This window comes from Bombus fervidus, chromosome 6 (assembly GCF_041682495.2).
Source record: "Bombus fervidus isolate BK054 chromosome 6, iyBomFerv1, whole genome shotgun sequence".
Lineage (NCBI taxonomy): Eukaryota > Metazoa > Arthropoda > Insecta > Hymenoptera > Apidae > Bombus > Bombus fervidus.
Window position 1 is genome coordinate 6,106,008 of NC_091522.1, and position 20,568 is coordinate 6,126,575.

Consider the following 20,568-nt stretch of genomic DNA (forward strand, 5'->3'; position numbering starts at 1 on the left):
CATAATCTGAATCTGCATAATTAACTATCGGTCTAGTAACTACCGCGGAGAAATGGAACTAAGAAACGTAGATACAAGAAAAGAAAGATAAAATGTTTCATAAATTGATTTCAGCAGAAAATTTGCAGGAAATATATATATATATATTTGTATGGAAGTGTCAAGCTTCGCTTTTCGATGCGGATTAACAATCGCGCCGGATTAAAACAAGTTTGATGACAGAGCTTCTATGAGCTCTGGAACGTATCGCGAATCGATAACTAACGAGAAGTCGCCGTTGGTACCGATTTGTACAGCTACGTATTTTTTCTTAACTTATTATAATTGGAATAAACAGCATTTATTCCTTTCAACGAGCATGATCTCGATCATGCAAAACATGCGTGTTATAATTAGCTCACGCGAAAATTTAATTCTTCTGTTCGGCCATAATATCGATATCGTTTCTCTTGTTCTCATTGTGCTACACCTTCCGTGAAATTTCCCCCGAAATGTGGGTCAGCAATGCTTCCAACACTATCATCGAAGATTAACGTGCAAATAAAGCTCGATCGAGCTTACACAATTTTAATATTCGATCTATATCCGGATATAGCCGCGAATGGATAAGAAAGGGCCGAAAGGATGAAACGTCTTGTTAAACTACATGAGACATCTTATTAGCGACCATCCTACGATGTCACCAAAGATTGATATTTACGTAAATACGAAACTAAAATAAATTTCTTATTCATCTGGATTTCAGTACGCGTTCGGTTTTAACGAAAGACAATTATCCATAATTGATTGTTCCGACAATCTCTTCATTCTTACTGACATTATCGAATCGTAGTGTTGTTTCAAAACGTTTATTTATAGAGAAATTACAGGGTCACGAATCGTCTCAATCTTTCTGTGATTCCATAATATAAGAAATGTAATACTTTGTGTATAAATCGTTGCAAAATTAGTCAGCACAGTTGACTTCGTTTAACCATCTATAAATTAAGCTTGTTACCTCATGTACAATGCTGCTTCAGATTACCACCTCTGTAACCCAGCTTTTCTAAAAATATTCGAACATTTTATGCACCAGAAAATTCTTCTTTTATTTCATGTTCGTACATATCATAAAGAGTAATTATACCATCGTGCATAATTGCGTAGGAATGAACGGAATTCTTTAACCTGTTAATCGGAAAAGATGAGTTAACTCGTCGCTTTTGAATCTCTTGGACACAATATTTATGGATTTCCTGTTTTTATATTACATCGCGCTAAAAATGAATTATATCCTATTTATATTTAACACAATTAAAATCGATTAGTCTGAAGTTGATTTTCCGTCATTAATTTTTAGTTAAAGGATGACTTGCTTAATAGGTTAATTCTATCCATTCACAAGTATTACCGCAAAGAATTTGATGTGATGTCGAATAATTTAATATCTTTTACCTTGAAAAATATTTATCTAAATTTTCCCTCGTTTTCTAAGATCTAAGGAACAATAGATATCTCCGAATTATTTCTTTTCAATGATTTTCAAATATCCTATTCTCGAGAGGAATAATCGTATGAATAACCACAAAATATAGTATATATCTAAAGAATAATTACACCTGCAATAAGTATTTGCACATATTCACATCTTTTAATAAATTTTTCGTCTTTTTTACCATTTTCTACATTTCACTTTCACAGTATCAAATTCTTGTAGTCATGTGAAAGCAGTACTAAATGATACGAAATTTATTATGCCAATATATTGATATACTGGATCTAATTAAATACTATAGCAAATACAATAAATGTGCAAAAGCTTATAGCCACTGCATATGCAAGAAAAGGAAACAATTCAAGTTACAAAGAGTTAATAGTTGACCATTAATGATAGAAGAATAAACTGGAGCAATCATATCAAAAGATACACGGTGAGAAAAGAAGGTGATAATTTCGAGAAAGCTGCGGCTATCGACGCCGAGCATCGTCGGCACGCTCGCTGTCGCTTTTAACGTTCACCCCTTGGCGCTCTATGGATTTTCCATTAGTTCCAACCTGAGTACTCGGTTACCTGAAAAACGGTCAGCCACGGGCTACTAGTCAAAGGTAATTTTTCATGATAGATCACGCTCGGCGTGGCGTGTCGCGAGCGCGCTTGCTCACGACGGCGAAAAGTATGCTGCTGTGCAGCAGAAGATCAAACGTGCCAACAACGTCGTCGCCTCTCTTGCTCTTATCGTTGTTGCTCCCGATGAATCGCCGATTATCGATCGTTAAGCCCTCGCTGTTACCTTTAATCCCCCTCCATGACTGACCACATGGATCCATTCGACGATTCATCGCGCCTTTGCGTCACCTAAATACACGTAACGCGGGATCCAATATGTGAAAATATATATCTTAGTGTTCGAAGAAGTGGAACGAGGATCTTGGATAATTATAGAGATAATTCTTGGTTTGTGTAAATTTTGGTTGTAGCTTTCATTATAGAATTCTATTTGTCTGAACTGCATTTAATAGAACGAAATTTTAGTTAGTGCTTGATTGTCCATTTATTCAAATACAGAATTCTATTATCAGATTGCAAATATCTATACTAATTTATATTTTTATGAACTAGGAAGCTCAGATGTAGGCAAAGATTTATTTCATCTACTAAGTATTATAACAAGTAATGTAATTTCGAAATTTCTTATATTTTTGCATATGTAAATTTTATGGAATGATGTTCCTTTAAATCTTCTACAGATGCACAAAAATTCGTTCTCTACCTACCGTATGAACTCGAATTATATTTTTGAGATATAATTTTAGCCATTCAGTATTCTATTTAGAACTATATGAAGCTGCATATATCAGCAAATATTTGCAAATTAAAAGGGCGAAGGATAAAAAATAGTGGCTTACCCAAAAACACCGACGGCGACTGCTGCCTCTCGAAGCGCGCGTTCCTGGTCCATCTCGACGAGAGCCTCTGGTCTAATGGTGGCAGTGTTTCTAGGTTGCCGTTCATTCTGTACAGCTGAAACAGAAGCGTACACCTTCGATGTAACGTCGATAACAGGCGTTAATTGCAGCCACGAATTAATTACACGCCTCCGTGTACTGCCTCGCGCGCGCTTCAGTCAGCGCCATCGAACGTAATGTCTTTCGGAATTTGCGCACAATTTGCGAAATTGTACACATCGTGATTAATTGCTTGTCAATCCTCAAGAAAACGAACAATCTTGTTCGAGGTTTTTAACCTTACAAATTGATAACAGATCAAGATTATTGTTTTCCTTCGACGTATCGAACGTGATGATAAAAATAGTGGCGTGTATTTTTATCAGAGAAGGGGTGAGGAAGCAACATATATTTTACGTTAACAAACGTTCTATATTTGGGGAACAATATAATAATAATAATTATAGAAATATCTGAAATTTATTAAAAAAATTAATAAATCATCTAAACGATCTTTATTTATTAAATCCATAAATAAACCAACTCCAAATATTTTTTCATTCTTTATGCGCTTCGAAACATTTTTAATATAGTTTTTAATATAGTAATTGACCTATAAGAAACATGGTACTAAATTTTAGATAATTCTATTTCTTAACATAATAGTTTCTTTATAAGTATTATCAGTATAATCGTCGATGCATGTTTTCCAGTTGAGCTAAAATTAAGTAATGTTCGTGTATAATATTATGCAATAGCGCAATTCCAAGAACAAGGTTCCCGTTCTGAGAGAACAAAACGATCAACTAAACCAGACAATCGAGCGTCGTTCATGGTATGTCTCTCGATAATGTCTCTCGACTGCGTTCGTTACATGGAATATCCTCTCCCCTGTAGAGTTTCTTGGTTATTGAAATATCAGTGGAGTTCGCTGGTTCGACGAGTCTTGCCAGATTAATCGGGGAACAAACGATTGGCCACCACCCTCTCGTCAAACTCACGTAACGCAGCGTTATATCACGCCAGTGGCCTGCGACTGACAAGCGTGAATTTAACAGACGTGTAGGAATCAGCCTCGTTTATTGTTTGTATATATTGCCGTTCGATAATTCCCATTCGGCTGCCAGCTAACGGAAGGCGAGGTTCCACCTCTGGAAACCTTATGCACCGTAGACTACCAGAAAATGGAGTAATATTCCCTTCTCGTATTTTCAGCGACGTGTATTTTCATCGGGATTGAATTAATACGCGAAATCGAAATGGGAAGAAGAGGAGCTTTGCTTTGTTTGCTTAATGCTTAACTTGGCGTTCTGACCTTCGAAAATGATTATATTAGTGGCACAATAAGGATAATAAGGATACATTAAGGATCGAAATAAAGACAAAGTATTATTCTTTTGATGTTTGGCATGTTTCACTACAAAAGTGAATTTTAGGATAAGCAGGAAAATGAAAAATGGTGTATTAAATATCTAAATTTAAATTTTGATTATATTAGCATATCAAATATAGACAAAATATTGGGATGTTCTGGTATAAAACTGAATCGTAAGATAAATAGAAAAAAGGAATGGAATGGCAAAATGAGAATTGGAATTTTGGAGTGTTCTATTTTAACATAAATAGAAAAGCGAAAGATTATATATTAGTGACTTCAACTTAAATTTTGATGTAGAAGGTGTGGCGATTTATGTTTAAGTTCCTTTCTTCGTATTGTCACACAGTGTGGTCTGATAAGAGCATCATAAAATATTTACACAACTGCGAAAGAAACAATATTGTTTTTGGTATTCTATAGAGGGCAAATCAACAAAAGGTTATTCATAATAAGTTATAACACGAATATTTATATTTTAATAACATTGAATGAAGAACATACTGCACTTATTTTCTCCTTTTATTCGGTTATCTTTGTTATGTTCAGAAATGCCTTCAAATAATGTAGGAAACCAAATTACTCAAAACATAAAATGGACACTTACCAGTGCACCATTTCGATGATATAATAATGATAATTGAAAAATTAGCAATCGTTGTTAATCCTAAAAAATCAGCAAAGCTTTGCAAAAACTACATATTTGTAAAAATTAAAGGGAAATAGTAAATTAAATTTGATCAAAGAAATTTGAAATGAATTAGATAGAAAATATAAAGAAGTTTAACCAGTATCATTTACCACATGCTCAAATTTGTTCCAAACTCTACCAATATATCATGATATATACATAGTCCAGCTTCATATAGTACTAATGAAGTTCCGAAATGTTCGTATAAAACACGTAATATATTTATAAAAAGTACCTAAAAATGTCCAAATACTTTCGCGAGCTACTGTATAAGTGTCCCGACGCTTATAAACGTTAGCGTGCATTTCCCCTATCGCTAAAAAGTACCAGAAAATCTCCATCTTCATTCAAAAAGTGTGTCTCAAAGCAGGAAATACTGATGGTCAACATCTTCGACTTCCCGCAAAAGCTGTACCACAAAGATGCGACAATTCCATCCATTCCATCCCTAAGAGGGAAGACTCGTGACGTCGGGCACATGTTAATGGCGTCGCGATTAGGGCACTCAGTGGTGTGTAATGGCTAGCAGAATTTTTTTTCCAGCTTCCCCCTTTTTAGCGTGGCACGGGTGCACAGTAATTTCGTAATAATAAAAAGCGTGCCGCGGCTCACTTTACCTACGCGTCGTGCTGCCTGCTGAGCGGCTTAATAGGATCCTCCTACTTCGTCAAGCCTTTTGCATCCGGCTCTCCGTCTCTCTCGTTTTTTTCTGTTCCCGGAGCTTTCTTCCCTTGCTTTGCCCTCGCTCTCTCACTTTTTCTCCCGTTTACCCTGCCAGCGGAAAAGATAAACGCCCTTCCGCCGGTCGTGTTCCCGGGAAATTTTTCTTGTCCGCGTGTGTAACGCGTCGTGCTTTCCCTTTTGTCTTTTTAACTCTTCAGTCCGCTTATTTTCACACACCCCCTTCCTTTTCCTTTTTTCCTCTGTCTTCTTCTCTTTTCTTCTTTTTCCACGTGCCTTTGATTTTCTTTTTTTAATGCATCAACCCGCGATTCGAGGTGTTGTGGATACTTAAGGACACTAGGGGGAGACTTCACTCGAGAACTTCTAACTTGGAAATAGATTTCGGATATCGCTGTGACATTATGTTGTTGATAAGTTTTATAAAATGTTAATACAGGGTGGTTTTATAATTAATGTATACGCATATGAACACCGTAGGTGAAAGATAGGCCACATTTACACACGTTTCTGTTTTTCCAGTCTTTTTATAGAAGAGTTGTTTCACTTAAAATTCTAAATCGAAATTGTCTTTTCATTTATCTTCAAACAAAGCGATATTAATTGTCATTGCTCGATCTACCACACACAAATCAACCGTTAGAATGATTGTTACCGCGTGTTGCGGTTGGCGTCCGATGAAAATCGCGCATGCAAAGCGGCAAAACATGAAACACGCGGCGAAGACATGCCGCATGCAGAGAATAGTGCGGTTGGCCGCGACGGGCGAAAACGATGTCGGGCGTCGTAAACACCGCGGTCGTTAGCGACGGTCGCGTGGCCGTCGCCAAGCCCCGAAGGGTTAATTGGGGGAAATAAACGTATGCAACGTGCGACCGATCCTTGTACGCAAAAATCCTCGCGCTCCTCGTTGTCTGGCGCGCGCCCTTTCCTCGCGTCTGCTCAAGGGACGCGCGTGTATCGCACGATGACAAGGAATCCGTTAGCGGAGGCGTACAGAGAAAGAGAGCACAGCAAATTGTGTCATAACGGTGGGCGAGAAAGAAAGGACAGAAAATGCGGAAGAAGCAAAGTGAAAAAGGGAGGCAGACCTCCCACGGTGAGCTTCACGCAAATGAGAGTGAAACGATCTGTAAAAGGGCGTTTATCTCCCTGGTGTGAAACTGCATGTCGTAGACGCCGACACCATGGGAAGGGTTCACACCGGATGGAGAAGTTTCTCTGCTTATCGAACGAGAAAAATTAACGATTGTAATTACGAGGAATTACGCCTGGCGAAACGACGTGCCATCGATAAATGGACGGGATGGTAGATCGGTTACCTAGACTTTTGATTATTCCGCCTGATGGAAATGGAAAATGTATTTAAAGCGTGATATGAATTTTTATGGAATGATTATATCAATACAGGTGACGATTTTAGATATATTGATTGGATATATTGAGTGGTTCGATGTATTCAGTTGATTGAATAATTTTTGGTATTTTTATATCAATATTATGATATTACGAAATATAATATTATAAAGACAAGCTTTGCGAACGTTATTAGCTTTTTCTTCAAGAAAGATATAAATCCATTTTTGTTGATTTTCCGACGTTTCTGTCATTCGGTAACTAAAAGGACACATTTTAATAACATATTCTTGAAAGTAAAATTTGCCAGAAGTATTGATATACATGGTTTTACTTTATCTGTGGAATAAAAGCGATAAAAAATGAAACCATTTAAAATCACATGAAATTAGGGAAAATACTGAAATTTTTGTCTCTATCCCTTAAAAATCAGTTAGAAAATTGTTGTGCCTCTAAAAACGTAACTATCAACAAAATTAATATCAAAACCATGAAAACAACCCCCTTCCTGCATTTCAACAATTTTTATCACTTACTGATTAGTTCTCTAGTATCTCTAGCATCATTCTCTAGTTCTGGACGAAACTTTCTCTTCGCCTTCCTTTCTCCACATCCTTCTGTCTCGCTCCTACTTCAACCCCCCACCCCTACGTTAATAACCATCAACAAAATTAATACCAAAACTGTTAAACAATCTCCTTCCTGTGTACCAATTTATAATAAAATAGCAACATCATGGCAAACAATTCTTCACGATGCAAGCAGAAGCACCTACAAAACGATATTAATCAAACAATGATCTATGTACATCAATTGCTTGCAGAAAAATAACAACACACAAATTGATATATCGGAAGATGAAATCGCGAAAGTTTATGAAATATCTTGGTCTTCATCGCGAAGCGTAACTCCCGACGCTGGGCAATCTAATTTCCCGGGGAAACGACCGACGTTCCATAGAAACGTCATCGTACCGGTCGCCAAGGGAACCGGAATTCAATTGGAAGTATTTCTTCTTACGACGTCAAGTTCGGCAATAAGAAAGTTGGCGCGCGCCACGGGACGAGTTTCCGCGGGGACGACGCGACGGAAGAAAAAAGAAAAGGAAGACGATGGAACAACGTTGGAAAAAGGGGGAAATGCTCTTTTGCCGTGGCAGGTGCGCCTGTTCGCTGGCTGAGAAGGCATTAAGAGTTGAATCGAACGGTGCCGCCAAAGCGGACCAAACCACCCCGTGCCAATCGCTCCGCCTTTATCCAGTTATTTATGTCGCGAACATAAAGGACCCTCGCTCGAATTCCGCTCTTCAACGAAGAGAAAAGAGAAAACGTGCCATTGATTGATTCCCACAATACGGGTTTACCTGCGGAAATAGATAATCTAATATATCGATAGCCGGTGAGATGCATTGGCAACCCTCTAAAAGGAGAGAGAGATATTTTTCTTTTGCTCCGAAAATCGTGATTTGTGTCGACAAAGTTAATGTGAAGCTTCTTTTGGTAAAATGTCTTTTGGTAAACGTTAGAGTTGAGTTTTGGATGTTGAAAGATATGAAGATCACAGAAGAAAGACATGCTAGGTACATGTTTGTTGATTTTAATAATTAAATCATTTGCGTGGAAGTTTCTTAACAATTCAGGAAAACTCTTTTGGAATTTGTCTCATTAGCTTAGATACATATATTTCTTTATTTAATTACACAAACGAGTTAACGGATGTTAAATGTAAATGTGTATGTATATGAAATATACATACTTTTACAGACATTACTTATTCTAAAAGGAGTTTCGGTAGAATAATGGTGTCTTGGATGTTATAGATGTTTGAGCAAAATAAATGTAAATGATTCGTGAAATCTTTCTTTTGGCTTGAATTTTGGTAGGATTTTTTGTGTTTGTTGATGTTTTATAGGGATTAAATATTTTGGGGAGTTTTATTGACGATCTAAATAAATTATGATATGAAATTTAAGATTTTAAACTCAGTCGGTTTTAAATATTTGATTTGTAATTTACACATGGATGCTTTTATCCCAAAGAAAATTGATTTTACATTTTTTCGAAGTTTCCTTAAAAAGACACTGACACTTTTTTTTCAGCTCACTTCAATTAACTTGCATAAGTCGATTAAGAGGAAAGTAATTGTTTTATGCTCACCATACAGCATCCATGAAGTGGAAGAGACATGTTCTTTAAAACGTAACAAAAAAAAAAAAAACGAGTTTCTATTTAGAACGAGTTAAGTTTAAATGCTGTTTAAAGAAGAAAACTTATTCGTTGTTCACAGAATTGTTTTTTGTTTCATCTAAAAATCAATTCTGAAGTTTTACTGTTTACGCTTTCCATCATATTTGAACATTTTGAACAACTTCATTGGTTCGACGAAGAAAATGGAATTTTATTGCTTAGGAAGCAAATTATTCCTCGCACGAAGTTATCCCAAATGTGTCAACTTTCACAATATTCTTTTAAATTTTACATCATTTCATTAATGTGTAAAATATACATTATTCGTTTTATTCGCCGAATATTGTTTCTTATATTAATCTATAATGAGGAATAAGGACTAAAACGAAGCACATAAAAGATATGAAGTAATTTTCGCGATAAAATGAATCGCGTGCTTATCGAATATCTCCCCTAATATTCAATTCAGTTACTCACCGTCTTTATTCATTCCCATCTGCATACATTTCTTCAAACGGCACGCTTGACACTGATTTCGGTGAGCTTTGTCCACAACACATCTTCCGGTACCGGCTTGACATCTGAACATAAAATTTTGCGATACATTTCAGAAGGTTCTAAAAGCAAAGGACCTTCATAAATTGTGTGTACTCCCCAATACTTCTCCAATAATTAACTTTTCAATTTTATTAACATTATAATCATTAAATGAAATTCGAAGATAGCTTAAATGGAAATCTTGTTTTAAAATTTTCATTCTTATTCTTAATTTGCTTTTTTCTTAATTTCCCATCGAAAGGATTTCCCTCTAAAAAAATTTTCATTTTACATACACCTCTAATTTCCATTATTAAACTCAGCTAAATAGCAATTTAATTATGTACGATTTATTTTCATATCGAGTATCAGTAGATTGAAAATGAAGAAAAATTATGACGTGAAAACATCGTTTGCCATTATTGGTGGAAAAGCTCTCTCGGTTGTCGAAATCGATCGATCCTTGACGACGACGTTTCATCGACGACCGTCGTAACTTGATGGCTGTTGTCCCTTTCGAAAAGACGACAAATTTCGAGCGCACTTGCCGGAAATCCTGGCTGCGTACTCAGGAGATGGCGTTAAATTCAATTACTTTCATTGTTCAGCTAACCCGGTTATCCTGTCGAGCTGACTAACGTAAAGAGGCTACCGCTCGGGGTCACGTACTTTCTTCTTATCCCTCTTAATTTCATCAAATCCCGCGGTAGCCTCGTGGTGCTTCGTTTCTTAGGGGTTACAATCACTTCCACTTTTCTTTTTCTTCTGCATAACGGGAATCGTTCGACGTAGAAATTGATGTGATTCGTTGCAGTTTCTGTGGATGGTTACCGTGTACAGAGACATATTTCATTTACTCATATTTCGTATTTTCACTCTTTCTTATATGTATTGAGAATCATTTAATAGATATCTACTCATTGTCAGTGTTCTAAAGATTTAGTAATTTCAGCAACTTTCTAAAGTAAAATATCGAAGTAGATATTAAAACATCAAATTTCCTTTAAGAAATAATGTTCAATATTTAATTGAAGCGCTAGAGAGGTAAAAGAACATCAATATTTAAAAATTCAAATTTTAACTTAGATACTTAAGTGATATACACCTATTTAATACCGTTCCTTTTTCCATCCAATCATAATTCCACCGTAATTCATCGAAATATTATACGATTTTGTCAAGCGAACGAACAATTTTTGATCTAAAATGTTATACCTATGAAAGAATAGTATTTTGAGAAAGTATTTGAGACTATCAAAAAGTAATCGTGTGAACAAAGTCGTGTGCATAGTCATCTAACGTTTTTGATAGACTTGTCCAAATATCTTAGGAATAGCTGCATCAAGGGAAAGATATAGAACACTAACGATAAATGTGTAGAATGTGCCTGTGCAAAGATAAACGGTTGTTAGATAACAACTGAGAGAGTTGATTTTTTCGTTCTTTCCTTGTATTAAAGGATAACTTCTTCTTTATCAATCACAACCATTTTTACCAACCACAACTGTTCAAACGAAAGGCATGCCTTCCTGTAAACAATTCCCAGTTCCCATGGACAGACGAATCAGAAAAAAGATGTCCACGGTAGTAATTCGATGGTAATCGCCCGGGGCTCGATCAGGGCGGTCGATCGATTCCTGGGGCTCTGTTAGCGCGATTTTAACTAACGTCACTCACAAGGAGGCGGCTTGATCCAGCGGCGCGACGAAAGGACGCAACCGTCCTGGAACTATCTTGTCCCGAGGCGGTGGAACATGAAGGGCACCGAAGGGTGGCTGCGTGTTGCCGTACCAGCGGGGTTCCTCTCGCAAATTGATTTGCGTTCACACCCCAGCGAGCCTTCGCTGTGCCGCCTTTGGCCCGTGCAATAACGGGGGATACATCACCCTCGGCCCTCCTCGGCATTCATGCTTCAGAACCACATCATACATTTATTTACGCATCTCTCTATTCTTTTCTTGACCGGCGTTGTTTGGCTCATCGAGTTACCGGAAACATGTGCTGCCTGTTATCGTGTCCGGAGATCGCGACTACGGATCGTTCAATGACTCCCCCTCCCCCCTCTCCCTGACATTTAGAAATCCAATGAAGAATGGTTTCACTGATGATCATTACTATACAATAGTGGAAACAAGAAATGTGGGCAATATGGTTTGAGAGTTGTTATTTTTGAGAATGAAACAAATTTGGAGCTTTGGTAGGATGTTAGAAATTGATGTACGCTTCCGTTCATAAATATTAACTATCGAAAGAGATTAAATTAAGGACGAAGAATGTAATATACAATAAATACAATATTAGCACATACCCTTATTTTCCAATAATTTATCAGGTTCTATGTACTTCATTTTCATAATATGACATTTTTGTAGCGATATGCAAACACTAGTAAATGATACGAAATTTAATATGTTTGGTTCAAATTAATATTTTAATGGTATAGTAAATACAATTGTGTGCCAATTCTTTTCGTAGCCATTGTATGAAAGGCTGATACATATATTCTAATATCCATATCAATAGAAATTTGCCAGTAATGCCGTTGAAGAAAAAGACTCGTTTATCGATCACAGCATGGAACAGTTAATCTATTGCTCGCAAAATTCAAGTGTGTCCCGGTGGGAGTTGGTGCGAACTTTCCACGCAATCTGCATCATGCACGATCTACTTAATTGTATCTAACCGATCCGTGAAGTTGGACTTTAATCTGACGATTATGGTTGGTACGCCGCCGCGCTACGGTACATCGCATCGACACGCATCTGTCGTGGTTCTGTTCCCCTCTACTAGTAATTGGTTATCTGTGCGGAGGCTCTTCACTCTTTACCGTGTTACGACCATTCGACAGGAATTGATAATGAAGAATAAAAAGTTGGTGCAATGGGATACGCTCTTGAATAGAGAAGACACGTGGCGAAAATAGTCGATTTTCGATCCGATTTTACATTGTGACAAAACTATACATTAAGTTGCTTCATAAGTTCGCGCAGTTTCCATTTCATTTCAGTTGCATATTAAATGCAATTCATAATTGACATTTATGCAAATTCATATTTTTCTGAATACAATAAAAATATACTCTAAATAGAGATTTCTTTAACCTTTTAAATACTATGATGATGGTGGATACGTAGTTGACTGACACTAAAAATGTTTCAAATAGGTATCAGAAATAATTAGAAGATTAAAAAGATTAAGACTTAATCAAGAGTAAATATAACTGAAGCAACTGCAATCTTCTTGTTCAATAAATTAATTATCAGTTCCGTAAATAAAATTATCGTGAAATTATTTCTAAAACCGTGTAAAACCTCCCTTCAAACCTTGCAATCTCTCTGAATTTTTCACAAATCCCTCATCTGTCTGAAATTATGAATAAACATTGAAACAACTAGTATCTCCAACAAAATGATCAGAATACTTCCTCAAACCACATGAAATTTTCCTCCAAATCTTCAAACATCTGCCCATCAAGAAAGAAACGACTCAAAAATCTCGGGATATACCCAAGAATACTCCGTATTCATTGTTGAAGATTATTCGCAGTCTGGTCACGTGCTCAAAGCGACGTAGCTGTAACATTTATTTTCCGAGCATCGACGGGGTTAATAGTTTGTATATCGAGCATCCTCGCGTCGTGTATCTCTTCGACAGGCTTAACGCGCACACCTATGGACGCCTGTTATCGATAGTCACGTATACGTAGTCAAAGGGATGCACGCACACGAGCCGACAGTCCGTGGGCTCGTACGTGGCCCCGTGTAAAACGGATCGAGCGTATCAGACAGCGATTCCGAGCTGAGAGGGATCCGATGGAGATGGATGGCCGTTCCCAGGGGATGGTAATAGTACGTCGTATACACAGGGCGGCGGGTTAGGTGGATAGGTCCTCCAGGGTTCAACATTATGCCGTTCCGCATTGTTGCCCGGTATTACGATGAGCCCACTCGACTTGGACCACATGGCGCCACGGGCTGACCAATTTGACATTAAACGCCGTAAGAGGATCCGCTGACTAATTTCTATCTGATAGAAGACCAGAGATTTTGCAATCTTATAGGGAGCTTCTCGGAAAAAGTTTCGAGTTGGTTGCATCGGATGACTTTCGGAATTAGTATTATATATATTAGTATTATATATAGTAGGTGTTATGTGAGATGAAAAGATTTTTTGCTGGTTTTGTTTGCTGATATTTGAATGTTACTTGAAGCAATTCATATAGTCATTAAAATTTCCAATTTGATATTGGAATGTTTAGTTTCATCTGTTGATTCGGCAGAATTCAATAATTTATAGTATAAAAATATTGGTTTCACATTGAATCGGGAATATTATAAATGTAAGAAAGCTGTCCGCCTGAAAGGGAAACTTATTATTGAATACAACACATTTTTTAACTGCAATAAATAAGCAGCATATATTTCTAGTAAATGCAAATGAGATTATGAAGAGAAAGAATTTATTCTTGTCTATTGAAGTTCCAGTGATGAAATCTCTGATGATATAATTCCGTAATTATATAATCTCATTCATGCTTACTCGAAAGACACAAAATCAAATACACATTTCCAAAGTTCTTCATTGAACTCACCTATATATAAGCTTCCGCCTGACGCTTCTTTTGAAGAAACCACTGCATCCGTTGCAAGCGAGAATTCCGTAATGTTTCCCAGAGCTAGTATCTCCGCAGACCACGCATATCAAGCCAAGGCTGCGCGGTGGTTTGCTGCCATGTTGCGGTTGCAGTTGTTGTTGTTGTTGCTGCTGCTGCTGTTGTTGTTGTTGTTGTTGCTGCTGCTGAACTTGTCCCAACAAATGAGGATGTCCGTTTCCCAAAGCAGTTAAATACGGCGATCTCGCGAGAGGGAAATCCGTGGGTATTCCTCTGCAAAGGGGAACCGGACATTCTTGAACAGACCTCGAAGCGTAAGGATCGTGACTCGAGGTCGATCCTGTCGCCCCCAAAGGACTGTAACGCTCTGGTAATCCTGGAGAGATTACGCTGCTCTCGCCAGAATCTGGAAACAAATGGTTTTTCAGTTAGGTTTTTATGTTGTCCGAGCACGGTTGTTCGAAGGAATATTTAATTTTTGATATAATAATACAGTAAGTTACGACAATGTTTAAACACTTGTTAGAAAACTCTTTTGAAAATTTCATGAACGCTGTAACGAAACTCGACTATCATGAGCATTGATAAAATTTTAATAGAAATTACAAGATATCTATTACAAATGTATTTTTAGTAAAAAAATTAATATACAGCGTGACTAGCCATCTTAAGTTAAATTACTGCTGAACTCGATATTTATAATATTTGTCTTAATATTTGACAGGCAATTGTTGCTTTCAAAGTCAATATTCACAATCAGATTTCTTTTGCCAGGTGACCAGACTTTACACAATTGTTGAAACTTTATTAAACAGATGCATCGACGTAGCCTTCAATCCTTAAAATAATAATGTTCAAAATTCTTTATTTGTTTATTAAGCTACCAATAACCATAAGTTTCATTCAATAAAATATTTCTTATACGCTTCTTTGCGAAATAATAGTAAAAATTAGAACGAAATGAGAGTTCTGAGTTGTAGGATTTTAGTGGAGCAACTTCAGATGTACGGTCTGGGCTTATGATCCACGATCGATTTTGATTCATCCTATTCGATCAGATGGTAGTTACGTTCGTCTAATCCCGGAAATCTCCTTCGTGTGCTTATATCACCGGTTGCACCCTTGATTGATTCTCACGAGGAGGGGATCAGGAATGTACACAAAATAATTGTATGCCCATGACTCCTGCGCAGGTCTTATGGTTCGCCAGGAACGATTTACGGGACAGTTTGTGGGTATTCTGAAGATTTGTGGCTGATTAAATGGTCGAAGATAAAGCGATTATCAATACTTTCCACGATTATCGAATCTGTAGTCCAGTAATATTAATAACAAAAAGAATATAAGATTGTAATATTACTAGTAATATTAATAAGAAGGAGAATATAAGAAATAATTGAAATTTTCGAAATATTTCTATTTGATATATTAAGTTCTTTTAAAAAGAAATTATGATAATTTATCGCTGGAAAAATAATAATGTGTAATTTGCTATTATTTAATATTATTTGCCAATCTTTCTGGTAGAATCTCCACACGACTGAGGCTACAGTTTCTGTTCCCACGAGACTCGTGGTTTCTTTTTTCTATCCCTTAAGGCTTACCCACTGGATCGCGAGGGCAAACAGTATTTACATCGAGAAATGAGTTCTTAAAAACCACGGCATAAATATTTAGAAGAAGGTACACGAAAGCGGAAGGCGAGATGATTTTGTCATGGGGAGAATACAAAGTGCTACTTTGCTTAATGTATCCTTTAACTACTCTCTCATTTCTGTTGATTTTTGTCCTAAATATTGAATCAATTTTGGTCGTGAAACCATACCAAGTGCCATAGAATAAAAGATAAAAAAATGTGTTACTAAAAATTCTACAATTAGTTATCATTTGTATTAGAAATATTATGTTGATATGTTTTTAACTATAACATTTTATAAACTTCTTGAAATGAATCAAACGCTTTATTAAACTGAAAATGTCCCTAGAATCCAAATTCTATAAGGATTATGAGGTAACAATTACCTTCGTATCTTTTATCTACTTGAAGTTTAAACTTAATAAACGGTTCATTAGACAAGAATTTCCATTAAAATAAAATTCTGCACAATATTTCTCAATAACAATTGTTTAACAATTTCCCATTACTCGTATTCTTTTACCTGTTCCATGATAAATGTAAGCGTAATGGATAAATACATTCATAATTTCAACAAAAAGGAGTTTATTTTAATAACATTCATCTGCTATGCCTATAAAATCAGGTTGTACTGCGAACATCCAAATTGATTGCGAAGAAGGAACATCTAAACGTGCTTCCGATTCGAAGGAAACTAAATTCTACTGTCACCGCGTGACACGTTAACGATATTAATTGAAAGATGGAAATACAAAGAGATCGAAGGCCGGCGAACATCTGCGTGATCAACGAAATGTGATTTCGCCTCTCCACTCGAGTTTATTAGTCACGCTGGCAGCCCCGACGAGGCGCGAGATCTCCCCGGAATCGTATTTGTCGGCTGTATCGTACCCGATCGAAAACTCGTTCCGGTCTCGTTAATGCCGCGGGGTCAGATAGGATCCGTTTGAATTACCATGCGAATCGACAACAGGTCGATATCAGGTTAGGGTCCCGTTCCTAACACAGTACAAAATAATTTAACCATGCTCTAGTCCGCAGAGTTATTTAAAATCGTTTTCGGGTCGAGCTCACTCAACGACAGATTGCGCTTGGTGCTTGTACTTATTCTTTTAAAAAAAGGAAAATTAAATCGGTCGAATGGTTTTTGTACGAGGAAGGAGAATTGTTCAAATGTAGAGATCGATTTTTGGGAATATTCTTTGAATGATTAATTCGATTATTTAAGCGGATTTCTTTCATCTCGATCATTATATTCTATTTGGACATTAACTTGTTACTTGTTTAATTTCTTTACTTGGTTAACTCACTATTTGTTTCAAAATTCGAAATATATTCTTTTTTAACTTCAAAAGAACAAATTAGGTCGAATTAGAGTTAATAATAAAGTGTTTGGAATTAGAAAGTGAAGGGAACTATAGTATAGGTCTGAAGAAGGTTGAAAGGTATGTACAGATTAGTCTGTAGGTTGAGAAGTTCATGTCTGTAATAGTCGAGTTTCCTAATTTAGGATTAAGTTGTTAAAATTAGTTTCTAAGGTGTCATTTTGATAATATAATAAAAATTTATTTAAAATACATGTTAGGTTCATATATGCTATATTACCTAAAGATTATCGTAAGCAGAAAATCACTATTTACTGCACACGTGGCAAGAAATGTAAGGATGAATTTAAAGTGCGAATTGACTGTAGCATGATGACCTTATAGTATCAAATTAAACAAATACCTATCTGTAATCGTAATCAATGATCAAAGCCATGGAGCACGTCTGAATCGTTCGTTGACACGCGTGATCCGGCTACATCAGGAAGAATTCAATCGTATCGTTTCGTCGTTACGGTTACGAGGGATGAACTCGAGACGATCTTATTAATGCGGCTCACGTAACATCCTAAGCGTGTCGGCTTTTCGATCTCGTTAACACCCTAATCCCGGCGTACGCGTACAGAGAGACACGAATTACGATATGTGAATCAATGGGAATTTTATTTTATTTATCGATTCACTTTTAATCCCTCTACAATGCCATGCGACTTAGAAGATACATATCTATATTTGTATATTTCCTATTTTATTTTATCTGTTTATCATTGTGTTAATTTATTTTATTTTGAATATGGTAATAAGAAGCCTGAAAGTAGGCTACATTTTTATTTATTAATGTGAGAATTTTTGTAATCAATATAATTTCATTACGAAATTTGTTAATTTACTACTCTCCGGTAGTTCACACCATACTTTCATTTTTGAGATTCTACTTTAAACAAACATCAAAAGGATTGATTAAAGCTGGCTAAAACATTTTATCCTATACCCTCCGCCAAGAATAATCAGACCCAAGACTCTCCCACTTTATCAATCTAATTTTCTCCAATAAATCCTCCGTCACAATACCATCCACCCCTGGAACACAGATTTCACTCTTCCCCAAACGACTTCTAAGGCTCACCATAATCCTCCGCAGTCGAAACAACTAACGTCGATTCTACTATTCATCCAACTTTGTTGATCAGGAATTCCCACAAATTCTCGTAGTAGTTGTAATCCACATACTATGCAGAACTGGAAACGAAACTAGCAGGATGACGTAAAGACAAGAGGTCCCACTTATCTGTACCCTTTCGTACACTGTAGTTGAACTAATGTTATTAGCGAAATTTTATAAGTTACTATTATATTGAGTCAGACAATGATAAGGTTTATAATTCACAAAATTGATGTACAGAACTTTACTTGTTTTATTACTAAACTTGTTAGTATTACTTAGCATAGAACTTAACATTATTTAATTTATCACGTATTACACAAAAAATTGTGCGTATTAAAAAATAAAGAAAAACTAAAATAAATAAAAAATTATAAAGTAAATAAAAAAATAATTCAATGACGTTATTATAAGCAAATATATAAAGCAATATCTCTCGAATATTATCATTCTCGTATATAAATATGTAGCGGCACATGAGTTAGAGAACAATTCGAATCATGTTGTTGTTTTGCCTCACAGTATCAATATCGTTATGATACACATAATGTAATAATAAATAAACTCTGGGCAAAACAATGTCGCCGCTACATGCAACCGTCAAAGAAAGCCGAATTAAAATTTTCCAGTACTCCCCCCACCAGTATAAATAAACGAACGCGATCGCTAGGCGACCAGTTTTTGATCAGTCAGTCTCGAGCGATCTTATTAGCGATTTATACACTGTCTTTAGCGAACCCGTTAGTACGAGCGTCTTAGCGAACATAATTTCTTTTTATTTATTATTTTAAAATATAATTGACGGTTTCAACTTCGAGTTATCTTGTCATTTAAATAACAACTCAACCAACCATCCTCTACAAATATAAATACTCTATACCCAAAAATATATGTGTGATTAAAATGAACCTATCAATCAAATTCACATTTCTTTCGCTTGCCTTCTTTTTAGCTCTGCTCAGTACGCGACAGCACATACAATCAAGATAATCGAATCTCGATGGTAGCTCGCGAAATGCCATCGCAACTGCCAGGGGTTAAAAGAGAAGAGAAAAATTATTATGCGGCCGTATGGTGACTAGCGCGCGATACGCGAGCCTCGCGATGAATACGTGTGTGTATAACGCGGGACGAAAGCAGGGGCGTCAAATTTCATTAGCATATCAATGCTGGCGGATGGCAAGGCGCCACCTGCGCCCCCGTATTATGGGATCATCGAGGAATGGGGGTGGGGTGGCGCGCGAAATGACGACCAGCAAAGGGGACGTTGGCCGAGAAGCTTGGGGGAAAAAAGGGGTTTCGTAACTACCGGCGCGTTGGCGACCACTTCGATCACCTTCACCCTCGCACCCTTCAATCTCGACTAATTGTTACCGCATTAGGGAGACACCGGCCACGTCTCGGATGGTGTCTCGCACGGAAGCGAATCGCGATTTCAAACATCTGGTCGAATTCGTCTCGGTGTGTTTGGTGAGCAGAATTTTTAGTATTGGTAGGTTTTATTTTAAGGAGTTTGTTAAAGGTGGTATTAGGGTTGTTTTATTTTTTGATGAAGTAGTTTAAGATATATTGTTGTGTTGATTACGATAGTCGAAAATGGGGATTTTGAAGATATTTGTTGAAAATACTTAATTAAATAATGATGAAGTTGTGTAATTTTATTTCTTAAACTTCAAATATAGCATGTGTATATAAAAACAGAATTCGAATGTATAAGTATTTTTGAAGAAATTTTGTAATTTTTAGATTAAACGTATGAAATCTTAATTTTTAAATCAACTTTTAATATTATTTGAATCTTTTATATAAAAAATACAGATTATATTAAATGTGTTTTTTTTTAATTATGTTAATGTTAAAGATTATTAAATGTAAGGAATTTTCACATTTCAGGTTGGGGTTAGGTCATATAAAATTACGTTTTTTATCATAGGTACCCCCTAGCTATCACGTAAAAGTACTTACATCTTTTTTTATACATATATTAAATTCTGTTACAACTTTTCCGCGAATATTTCTAGTTCCTAACTGGTAGCAGAAACGTCAGTACCGAATATAATTTTACTCGTTACAACCCATTAT

At 36.4% G+C, this 20,568-nt stretch overlaps 1 protein-coding gene across 1 annotated transcript in view; it reads right to left on the reverse strand.

Moving 5' to 3' along the window:
* LOC139987947 (photoreceptor-specific nuclear receptor) overlaps window positions 1-20,568 on the reverse strand; it is a 29,340-nt gene that overhangs the window by 6,148 nt on the left and 2,624 nt on the right. The window contains exons 3-5 of the mRNA XM_072004777.1: window positions 14,343-14,769; window positions 9,692-9,795; window positions 2,887-3,001 (exon numbers count right to left, since the gene is read on the reverse strand). Coding sequence (XP_071860878.1) covers window positions 2,887-3,001; window positions 9,692-9,795; window positions 14,343-14,769 — 646 coding nt within the window. The remainder of the gene's footprint in view (window positions 1-2,886; window positions 3,002-9,691; window positions 9,796-14,342; window positions 14,770-20,568) is intronic.